The following is a 12002-nucleotide window of genomic DNA, read 5'->3' as shown; positions in this document are numbered from 1 at the left end:
AAAGCTCAGGCACTTGAGACAAGTCCGCAGACAACTGAGTACATTCCAACAGTCGTGGAGATACTTTATGTACAAAACAGGCTCCCAGACAGCAGGTCCCAGAGGAAACGGAGAGGAGACTTCAGCTGGAATACACATTTTACACTTCATGGGCCCTTCTGAGCAGCAGTCAGCAAGCAGCTGGGAGCTTCACTGAGCAGAACGGTCAACATTTCACCACTAAACTGTTATTTTGTGTTTCTGGCTGGTGAAAGGCACCTCCTGAAGAGAAGAGCAGATCAATGTTACTGTTTGATATAACACAAAAAGCTCAATATGCAAAAAATCCCTCCCTCCCTCTTCAGTTTAAATGCTAACGGCTAATTAGCAAAGGTACTTAATGGATTACTTTTTCAGCTGTCATAACCACTAACGGACAAATTAGCATCCACTAAATTTAGCTGAGCTAACTTTAAGTCAGCTTATACGTGTGTGTGTATACAGTGAGGAAAATAAGTATTTGAACACCTTGCGATTTTTGAGAGACATAATCTAAAAAAAAAAAAAACAAATCTGGAAATCATAATGTATGATTTTTTTAATAATTTATTTGTATGTTACTGCTGCAAATAAGTATTTGAACACCTACCAACCAGCAAGAATTCTGGCTCTCACAGACCTGTTAATATTTCTTTAAGAAGCCCTCTTATTCTGCACTTTTACCTGTATTAATTGCACCTGTTTGAACTTGTTACCTGTATAAAAGACACCTGTTCACACACTCTATCAATCACACTCCAACCTGTCCACCATAGTCAAGACCGAAGAACGCTCCTGGGTGAAGAGGAGCTTCATCCTGGATCCGGCCCTCCTGGCCGACTTCTACCGTCGACACCCCAACAAGCCGGGTCGGGCGCCAGGAGGCGCCCGTTGAGGGGGGGGTCCTGTGTGGGCCGCCAGAAGAGGAGGTACTGCTGGCCCACCACCAGAGGGCGCCCTGCCTGAAGTGCGGGCTTCAGGCACGAGAGGGCGCTGCCGCCATGGACACAGCCTGGGGTGACAGCTGTCACTCATTACCTCTTGACAGCTGTCACCCATCTACTCAACATCCTCTCACTCCATAAAGACCAGACGTCATCTCCACCTCGTTGCCGAGATATCATACTTCATTGGAGGTAATATCCTCAGCCATTTGTGATTGCAATATTTGTATATTGTGAGTGTTTGCAGGAGTACTGGTACCTCCGTCGGTGAAAGCTGAGAGAGCGTTGAAGGCACTCTTTTCCCCTGAGGAATCTACAGTACTCTGCAGTTATTGAGTGAGAGGTGGAGGTGGCATTCCCACCGCTGTTGTTACTGGGTGTACACACACCCACACTTGACTGTCTTTGTTCTCGCCAGCAGTACCAGATCCGACAGTCGGGGACGGTGATCACCTGGGAATTCGGGACTTGGCGGCTCCACTATTCACCAGGTTCTGTGGCGGCGGAAATCGTGTGGTTCCGGCTCTTCTCAGGACAGACGTCTTCTATCCTCGAGCCTGCCCACACGTCACCTTTGTAGATTGACTGTAATTATATTCTGAGATTGTCTGTATGTTTGTTGTGCACATTTCACAACATTAAATTGTTACCTTTTGGCTCATCTATTGGCCGTTCATTTGCGCCCCCTGTTGTGGGTCCGTGTCACTACACTTTCACAACACAGGAGGACCTGGTCAATGACCTGAAGAGAGCTGGGACCACAGTCACAAAGATTACATTAGTAACACATGATGCTGTCATGGTTTAAAATCCTGCAGGGCAGCAAGGTCCCCCTGCTCAAGCCAGCACATGTCCAGGCCCATTTGAAGTTCACCAGTGACCATCTGGATGATCCGAGGAGGCATGGGAGAAGGTCATGTGGTCAGATGAGACCAGAATAGAGCTTTTTGGAATCAACTCCACTTACCATGTTTAGAGGATGAGAACAACCCCAAGAAAACCATCCCAACCGTGAAGCATGGGGGTGGAAACATCATACTTTGGCGGTGCTCTTCTGCAAAGGGGACAGGACGACTGCACTGTACTGAAGGGAGGATGGATGGTGTCATGTATTGCGAGACTTTGGCAAACAACCTCCTTCCTTCAGTAAGAGCACTGAGATGGGTCATGGCTGTTTCTTCCAGCATGACAATGACCCCAACACACAGCCAGGGCAACTAAGGAGGGGCTCCGTAAGAAGCATTTCAAGGTCCTGGAGTGGCCTGGCCAGTCCTTTAGACCTGAACTCAATAGTAAATCTTTGGAGTGAGCTCAAACTCCAAACCTGAAAGATCTAGAGAAGATTTGTATGGAGGAGTGGACCAAAATCCCTGCTGCAGTGTGTGAAAACCTGGTGAAAAACTACAGGAAACGTTTGACCTCTGTAATTGCAAACAAAGGCTACTGTACCAAATATTAACATTGATTTTCACAGGTGTTCAAATACTTATTTGCAGCAGTAACATACAAATAAATTATTAAAAAAAATCATACATTGTCATTTCTGGATTTTTTTTTTTTTTTTAGATTATGTCTCTCACAGTGGACATGCACCTAAGATGAAAATTTCAGACCCCTCCACGATTTCTAAGTGAGAGAACTTGCAAAACCGCAGGGTGTTCAAATACTTATTTTCCTCAATGTATATATATGTATATACACACACACACGTATATGTATATTTTAAAAAAGGTTTTAAGTGTCCAAAGTGTGTGTAAACCTGAAAATCATACATTGTTTCTGTTGAAGCTTCTACATGTATCCAGTAAGTGAATTTGACATCATGCGAAGACAGCAAGCATCACCTCGAGGAGATGAAGGAGCAGGAAGTCAATTAGATTAAACACAGTAATTGGATGATTAAAATGATTTTCCATGTGTATTTTTTATTTCTTATACTTCTTGTTGGTTTAGTATTTTCTGTACTGTGAATAAACTATGTCGAATGGAAACTACTTTTTAATTACGTTCACCAAGGACGTATAAAATCATCTGTGTTTATTTGTCTGTCTGTCACAGATTTTGATGAAATTTTCAACACAGATAGATATTAGGCCATGGAAATCTCCACTGAATTTGGAGGTGATCCAGATCCGAATTCGGGATCAAGTTTCACTTTATATACACTTTGAAGAATTAGTTCAAAACTACTTCACGGATTCTTGCACCACAGATATATATAAGGGCATGGAGGACTCCACTGAATGTTGGAGGTGACCCAGATCCGGATGTGGATTCTTGATCAAAATTTCACTTCATGTAGGCTTTAAAGTATGTTAAAAAAAAAAATAATAATTCATGAATTCTCACCAAATTTGCACCACAGATTGATAGGGCATGGAAAAGCTGATCTGGATCCGGACTGGCAGATGTCAGAAATCTCGGGATGTCAGAAATCTCTGATTGCTCTTGTTTCTTCTGTTCATTTAATTATCTTGGCGTGCTAAATTCTTTTTTGGGATCCTTCATGTTATCACTTCAAAATATTAAAATTTCAGCTCTTTTGGTTTGTTTTCATGGTTTTAGAGCAAAAAAAACAAGTCAATTGTAATTTCATATAAGAGAAGTTGGCGGTTCGCCGGAGCTTCAGCTAAATGTTTAGCAGTTATTGGTTTAGTGTTACTGCAGTTAGCTCTTTGGCAGGTCAGCCGCTATGGAAGCTAACCTTTAGGTTAACTGTGGCCACCACTCAGAGTATTGCAGCAATGAGGAGGAAAAGGCATTCAAAGAGTTTACACTGGCACCATTACTACGGGCACCAGCTGGAGAAGGGTGGGGAGCATCCTCATTTCCCACCACTCTGCTCTCTGCACGTCTCTGAGGACGCTCATGCAAATTTACTGCAAACACCATCACACATGGGAAATCCTGGAACAGTTTGGATTCAGGCAACGAGAGACTTCGTCACCAGCCAAAAAGTGTGTGTGGAGATTATAAATCTTTATGATGTCATAAGGTGGGAGTGGGTGACAGAGCCCCTTGAAGGGTCATAAGGGTGAAGATTTTTCTTAAAACTGCTGACGCGCAGCACTTTGAGCTGTATTTAGTTCTTTCTGAGACAGAGGCAGCGCATGGATGAAGGAAAAGACAAGTAAGGTTTAATGGAAAGAGGGAGAGTGTGAGGGACAGAATCTGAACAACCATTGGAGAGCACAGAGGAAATGAGGCAGAGAAGAAAAGGAGACATGGGCCAAAAGCAGAAAGTGAAGGAAAATACAAGAAAAAGGGAACAGTGGGGAAAGAATGATACTTGAAGAGGAGAAAAACAAAGAAGGCAAAAAAAATAGCACTGAAGGACAGAGAGAAATATAAAAAGTTGACAGCGCACCTTGGCTATTGTCTCTGGAGCTAAAAGCTGCACAGAGAGAAGTCCTGTCTGCTGAGGCTGATGGAGGAGAATATGAGAAACACATTTTTCAGCAGACCCCCACCCAGCTCAAATAACAATTCCTTCTCCCCCTGAGCCTCTGTAGTTCAAAGTCTGGCTGCGTGTGTGCACGTCTGAGTGACATACAGAGACACAGGTCACCGTACTTTGACCTGTCAGATTTTAGCACATGACTGTGTATTTCCACAGTTACCTCGGCCCACCGGGCGTGGCACGGAGCGTTTGGTGACGGGGCTGCCAAAGCCGATCTGTGCTGGTGGACGAGACGTGTTTGGGTTGAGCATTTTCTGGAAGAGCAGCTGGAGCAGGACCACGAGTCCCTGATACTTTCAGCAGAGTGGGCTGGGTGGAGAAGACAAAAGATGGATAAGCTGCCAACTTCAGTCTGTTATACAGGGTTAAGTACAAAACAGCATTTCCCTCTCTTCATCCCTATGACAGTTATTTTGTTTCAGTCTTTTCAAATAAAATCATTGGCAAAGGGCTGAAAATGAGGGATAGGAAGCACTGAACTACAACCGCAAATCAGAAAAAGTTGGGATGATATGAAAATGGCAAAAGAAGAAGAAGAAGAAGAGAAAAAAAAACAACAGTGATCCTTACATTTACTTTATTTCTGATTCATTGAGGACATTATGAACCCGAGACATTTCATATTGTGTGTGGTCAACATCAATTAATTACCACCCATACAAGGAGAGCTACAACCACTACTTTGCGCCCTCCCCCCCAGGACTAAACCAAATCAAACTTTTTTAGGTTCCTTAGATGACTCCAAAACACAATCAGGATGTTCCCAAAAATAAAAACTAGCCTCAAGCCAGTTATCCAATATGGCATCCAAGATGGCCACCAAAATAGGTTGTTTTTTTTTCCACTAAAACACCAGTGATTTCTGTCATTACTAAGTCTATTGTTTGTTCCTACTATGTATTTAATGATAAGGGTCTATTGGTGGCCATTTTGGACGCCATTTGAATCTTAAACCCATGAATGAATTTAGTTTAGGCACAAATGAGTTTGCTGTGACCTGCAATGGTCTTCCCATTGAATCTCTGTGATATTTAAGTTGTTTATATGTTCTGTAAAGGTGTTTTAGTGAAAAAACCCTATGTTGGCAGCCATCTTGGATAACTGGCTTGAGGCCAGTTTTTATTTTTGGGAATATCCTGATTGTGTTTTGGGGTCATCTAAGGAACCTAAAACAGTTGGTTTGGTTTAGTCTGAGGAGGCGGGTGCAAAGGTAGTGGTCGTAGCTCCCCTAGTAACAGTATAATATGGTTGTGTTCCTTAATGATTGATGTAAATGAAATTCAAGACATACAGTATTCAGTGACTTGGGAAAAATTCATGCATCCATCTCCTGAGTTGTCTCAAGAAAACCGGCTACAACTCCATTGTCTTTACTTCGGTCACCACAGCAGATCTGCATGTTATTTGGCACAAGTAAAAAAACAAAAAAAAAAACACCAGATGTTATTCCTGATGCAACTCCACATTACATGGAGAGTGGGCAGGGATGGCCTTGAAACAGGAACCTTCTGTGCTGGAAACAAGTACACTTAACCGCTTGATCACCCCCACCTCCGATTAAGTGATCCTTATACAGTAAAACCCGCCTAAACCTTCATCGTATAAACTGGATATTTGCACTCACCAGACAAAAGCAAAAGTTCCAATGTTTTTGTATGATTTTCCATCTAATAAACACCGTATATACGGATTTTGTATACCACTTTATTACGTCCTTGGCTGATGTAATAAAGCTGTGGTTACTGAGGCTACAGTGAGGCTACTTATTGCAATGTTAAACTGTGCTCACATTGTTGTGGTTGTGCGCCTCATTGCTCTGGGTAGATCATTATCAACCATGAGCTGGTGGTGGCGCTATATAACATTTTCCTGCCTTGCTTCCACTGATAAAACATTGTCAGCATCAGGGTGGCGCGGAGCAGACAAACCTGCACCTGATCTCTATCAATTGTGGGTTTAGTTACTGTGTGGACACCCGGGACATTACGAAGTGTAATTTTGTACCTGCCTGACTCCATCCCAGATGAGTGGATAGGCAGAGGCAGAAGGGTGGCACAGATGGAGGCGGAGATCTCCCCGATAACAGCGAGCGCCTCCTTCAGGGCAGTGTGTTTGTGCAGCATTTCATCCCGATGCTGCTGCTGCTCTGGTGATTCATCCATCAGTGCTGCATGTTCTCCCAGAGCGTAGAGCTGAGCCAGGAGCTCACAACTCATGAACTCCTTCAACTACAGAGAGGAATTATAAACAGCTGTGACAAACCCCACACACACACATACACACTGCATGCTTCCTTATTCCGATTTGGAATTCTGACTTTACATTCTTAGAAGTGGTGAAAGTTACATTGATCCATGTGCTCGTTTTCAAGTTATTTTATAATTTGAAGTCGAGACGGGTCGAGTTGGAAGAAAGTAGATGTCATGCAAAGTCAAAGAGTCCAAGAGACGAGGCTGATTCTTTACAAAGACTCTTTGGTACAAGTGGAGAGACCTGAGTCCAACTTGGGAGCCATTCCTTTTAACAGCGTGCTGAAATTTCACTGCTTGGCCTAAATCCTCCCTATTCCTATGTACAACCCCAATTCCAATGAAGTTGGGACATTGTGTAAAATGTAAATAAAACAGAATACAATGATTTGCAAATCCTCTTCAACCTATATTCAATTGAATACACCACAAAGACAAGATATTTAATGTTCAAACTGATAAACTTTATTGTTTTTGTGCAAATATTTGCTCATTTTGAAATAGATGCCTGCAACACATTTCAAAAAAGCTGGGACAGTGGTATGTTTACCACTGTGTTACATCACCTTTTCCTTCTAACAACACTCAATAAGTGTTTGGGAACTGAGGACACTAATTGTTGAAGCTTTGCAGGTGGAATTCTTTCCCATTCTTGCTTGATGTCCGACTTCAGTTGTTCAACAGTCCGGGGTCTCCGTTGTCATATTTTTCGCTTCATAATGTGCCACACATTTTCAGTGGGCAACAGGTCTGGACTGCAGGCAGGCCAGTCTAGTACCTGCACTCTTTTACTACGAAGCCACGCTGTTGTAACACGTGCAGAATGTGGCTTGGCATTGTCTTGCTGAAATAAGCAGGGACGTCCCTGAAAAAGACATTGGTTGGATGGCAGCATGTGTTGCTCCAAAACCTGGATGTATCTTTCAGCATTGATGGTGCCATCACAGATGTGTAAGTTGCCCATGCCATGGGCACTAACACACCCCCATACCATCACAGATGCTGGCTTTTGAACTTTGCCCTGGTAACAATCTAGATGGTCTTTTCCTCTTTTGTCCAGAGGACACGACATCCATGATTTCCAAAAACAATTTGGAATGTGGACTCATCAGACCACAGCACACTTTTCCACTTTGCATCTATCCATTTCAAATGAGTTCGGGCCCAGAGAAGGCGGCGGCATTTCTGGATGTTGTTGATGTATGGCTTTCACTTTGCATGGTAGACTTTTAACTTGCACCTGTAGACGTAGCGACAAACTGTGTTAACTGACAGTGGTTTTCTGAAGTGTTCCTGAGCCCACGCGGTAAGATTCTTTACACATTGATGTTGGTTTTTAATGTAGTGCCGCCTGACGGATTGAAGGTCACGGGCATTCAATGTTGGTTTTTTGCCTTGCCGCTTACATGTAGAAAGTTCTCCAGATTCTCTGAATCTTCTGATTATATTACGGAATCCCTAAATTCCTTGCAATTGAACATTGAGAAACATTGTTCTTAAACTGTTGGACTATTTTTTCACACAGTAGTTCACAAAGTGGTGATCCTCGCCCCATCTTTGGTTGTGAACAGCTGAGCCTTTTAGGGATGCTCCTTTTATACCCAACCATGACACTCACCTGTTTCCAAACAGGTGTTCTTTGAGCATTCATCAATTTTCCCAGTCGTTTGTTGCCCCGACCCAACGTTTTTGAAACATGCTGCAGGCTATCAGTTTGAACATCAAATATCTTGTAAAAGAGAAAACGTTTCGACGTGAGAGTCACAGAGTCACATCTTCCTCAGGTCTGAGAAAGATGTGACTCTCACATCGAAACGTTAGTCCTGCTGTATATTTTTCTTTCAGCACCTTATTAAACTTTCCGGCACTTATTTCTGTGTTGCACCAGTTATTTTTCTCTTTTACAAATTAGTCCTATCTGGTTGCACCAGATTTGTTTGTGCTATACAGAAACGTGGTGAACTATTCTCCTTTTTTGTTCATCAAATATCTTGTCTTTGTGGTGTATTCAATTAAATACATGTTGAAGAGGATTTGCAAATCATTGTATTCTACTTTTATTTACATTTTACACGTCCCAACTTCATTGGAATTGGGGTTGTATCTAAACATCAGACACAAGGCCACACAAGTATTTGGAAATGGACTTTTCTTATTTTTTATTATTATTCTGCTTCTGTCCACCACCACAATGATGTCACTGTCGTGTTGACTCTCAGTTTAATTCAAGAGGAACAAATCCAAGAAAAGAGAAAACAAAGATGAAAGATCTCTTGTTCCCATATATCGACTGCAGTGATGGAAAAAATGCACCATTCACATGTTAGCCAGCTGGTTCAGAACACCGTCGCTGTCACGAGGTTCCTGTTCATGCGAAGTCTGACTTTAAGGTTTTGTTATTATCATAAAATTCTTACTTACACCATATGTACCTGGTCGTGCTGTCTGTTCTCGGGGTCTAGGTTTGTTATGTGTGCCCAGGGTGAATAAGTAGTAAGCAGGTTACAGGGAGTTTTCTTACTGGGCACTTTTTCTATGGAACAGTTTGCCAGTTGTGCTAAAACAGTCTGATTGTGTGGACTCATTTAAATCGAGGTAGAAGACTTACAGTGCCCTCCAAAAGTATTGGGCCCTTTGGTGTTTCACACATTTTAATTTGTTTATGCCATTTCAAATACAAAAAGTAAATCAGGCTTCAATATAAAAAATTCTAAAATTTCCTTAAACTGAAAGCAAATCTCTACAACAATCTACAGTCAATTTAAAGTTTCCAATTCACCTAACCTGCTTGTCTTTGGATGTGGGAGGAAGCTAGAGCCCCCAGAGTGAACTCCTGTAAACACAGGAAGAACAACCAAACTCCACACAGACAAGCCCCAAGTGAGAATCGATCCCATGACCTTCTTGCTGGATGGCAACAGCGCTAACCACTAAGCCACCATGCTGCCTGCTATACAAATAACTTTCGAATTGCATTGAATTTGACACGAAAGGGTCAAAAGAAACTATTGATTCATTAAAAGATTCAACCTTTTTGAACATTCGAAGCATCTCCACAGTGACATCTAGTGGCCAAATTCTTGTTTCACTTGCAACGAATTTGTAAAACTTTCTGAATCTGTATTTGTTAGTGTTGAAATATGTTTATCTTGTTGAATGTTCTAATTTTGTATGAAGAGAGATTTATTATGATGTTGTAGTTGTGTAATAATCTGTGTTATGGTATTTATATCGTGAAAAAGTCTGTTAGACTGTGTTGGGACTGGGAAGATTTTTTTTACTCACAATCTCTCCTGCTTTGGAGAATAGTCTCTATTTCTATCCATTAATTACTTTTTTAATCAACAGACTGAAATGAAAATGGTATCTCAAAATCAAACTCACTAAACAGGAAGGAACAGAAAGAAGTTAAAACAAAAAACTGGCCCATACAAGAAAACAGAGAATTTAAGTGGTTTGATAAACACACTCAGGAATTTTGAGGGGTGTCATGTGACGTTACCGTCACTCCGTCCAAAGAGGACATAAATATTGTAAGGTTTACTTATTTTGTGACAGTTCCTTAAACAGTTTGTAGTTCATTCAGTTGCATTTCTGTTCATTGACCAGATGGAGGCAACTCAACTGGGCACCGATGTTTCAAAACACCGTTTCCAAAGGATTCAGAATGTTTTGGAACACAGTTCCATTTTGCCATTACTATTGGGTGTGACGAGAGATGAAAGAGAGAAACAGCAGGCACATTTATTACACATTTAAGACTCTTGGCATGGATAGCTTACGCTGTTGACCATAAAGTGCATAATCGTCTTTGGCACGAGGTCCCTGATGGTCTTGTAAATGATGTTCATGTATGACTCAACCAGGTTACTGATGGTTTCCACCTGACGCTGCAGGTGAGGATCTGTGAGGCTTTCACAATCTTCGTTTTCCTGTCCATCCACCTGACAGATGAGACAACATATACTGTAGATTTAGGACCAACTGCACTTACAGAATGCTCAGAGTGTTTAACGATGCAGGGTCACATAACGTGCTACAGTAACCACTACATCGTGCTAATATGCAGTAAATGTAAGCCGTGCAAGTGAGCATTATTGTTAATGCCAAATTGTATCATGTGAACGACGCTGGTGATGAGAAAATGTATAATATATAAAATTGTGGCAGGAAAAGGAGAACAGGGGATCTGGGTAGGAGAAAAAGGGGAGTGGGTGAGGGACGAGAAACTGCAGATTAGAAACAGACTGAAGCGCGCGCAACTGTAGTGACATCATTGGACAGAATGCTGCACTGAAGAGCCAACGACAAAGCGAGATGGAAGGGGTGGGGGAGCTAATTTTTTCGCTTTGGCGGGGAAAAGAAGGGGGGATCATAAGGAGAGGGACTAGGCTTTATGGTCTGGGTTTAAGGTTAGCAAAAGGGTACGACTGTGGGACCGCGGAAAGCCAAAGTGTAGGCAGGTGCAGTTATGTGCAGCTAAGGTTACAGTCAGGGTTAATTAGGTTATTTAGGGGTCAGGGTACTAACGGTCAGGTTCTCAGGGTAAACTGCGGCGCGGAGCAGAGAAGCCTTCCAGCTGTCCAACTCCTCCTGAGAGTTACAGGCCAACTCCAAGCATTTGTAGTCCTTATACACGTACCTGCAATTCATTTCAGTGCTGTCAAATGTGTCCAAAAGCAACACTTCCGAGCCAGAAATAACACTATAAATTTGAGGGTCCGGTTCTCAGTACAGAGTAATATACACAGAAGGCACCTTAAACAAAATACATCCATCTTTGAGAACATAAAGCAACTTAAACAAATACACCAAGCTGTTGGAAGACTGGCCCAATAGTTAGCTGATCCGTGTCATGAAACATACAGAGAATATGTAGCAAAAATCATCCACGTGTCCCCTGTTAGTGTGTTTGTGTTTATAGTTTGTGTGAAGCATTTGATCTTTCAGCTTAATGTGACTATGATCAAATCCAAAGAAATATGTTTACAATAGTATTTAGCTTTTGCTTACTTTAAAAGCCTCTAATCCAGTAGTGTCCCAAAGTATTCCAGAAAGGGCCCAGCGGGTGCAGGTTTCTTTGCAGCCAGACTCCAGCAGGTGGTTTCACTGATTACATCACTTTGGAGCAGATGGGACAAGTTCATCAGTGAATCACCTGCTGGAGTCAGTGGCTGCAAAGGAAACCTGCACCCTCTTGGCCCTTTCTGGAATACTTTGAACACCACTGCTCTAATCACTTGCATTGCAAACTAATACACAGCCTAAACTCACCTGAATATCTCCGCTTGTGTTAGACTTGGCCGACATCTAGGAACCAGAGTTAACGCA

At 42.3% G+C, this 12002-nt stretch overlaps 1 protein-coding gene and 1 long non-coding RNA gene across 2 annotated transcripts; both read right to left on the bottom strand.

Annotated features, from left to right (window-relative positions):
* Positions 1-4721, bottom strand: LOC117519126. Its single transcript, XR_004563182.1, has 2 exons — positions 4583-4721; positions 1-261 (listed from the first exon to the last, which is right to left on the bottom strand). It is a non-coding gene; the product is annotated as an uncharacterized LOC117519126 (long non-coding RNA).
* A 1485-nt stretch (positions 4722-6206) lies between these two features.
* Positions 6207-11520, bottom strand: LOC117519125 (dynamin-3-like). The gene is made up of 3 exons (XM_034180422.1): positions 11202-11520; positions 10454-10615; positions 6207-6650 (listed from the first exon to the last, which is right to left on the bottom strand). The coding sequence occupies exons 1-3, from the start codon at positions 11322-11324 to the stop codon at positions 6231-6233; spliced, it is 705 nt and encodes a 234-aa protein (XP_034036313.1). The 5' UTR covers positions 11325-11520; the 3' UTR covers positions 6207-6230.
* Between the last annotated feature and the right edge of the window lie 482 nt (positions 11521-12002).

The sequence above is a fragment of the Thalassophryne amazonica genome, chromosome 10 (genome assembly GCF_902500255.1).
Source record: "Thalassophryne amazonica chromosome 10, fThaAma1.1, whole genome shotgun sequence".
Classification (NCBI taxonomy): Eukaryota; Metazoa; Chordata; class Actinopteri; order Batrachoidiformes; family Batrachoididae; genus Thalassophryne; species Thalassophryne amazonica.
Note: the sequence above shows the minus strand (reverse complement) of the source record. Positions and strands in the feature narration are given on the sequence as shown.

Coding starts and splice junctions, on each gene's coding strand:
- LOC117519125 (XM_034180422.1), bottom strand. CDS start 11,324: ATGAATTGCAGGTACGTGTATAAGGACTACAAATGCTTGGAGTTGGCC. Junction 10,616..11,201: donor TTTACCCTGAGAACCTGACC/GTTAGTACCCTG, acceptor CTCATCTGTCAG/GTGGATGGACAGGAAAACGA. Junction 6,651..10,453: donor TGCACTTTATGGTCAACAGC/GTAAGCTATCCA, acceptor TCCTCTCTGTAG/TTGAAGGAGTTCATGAGTTG.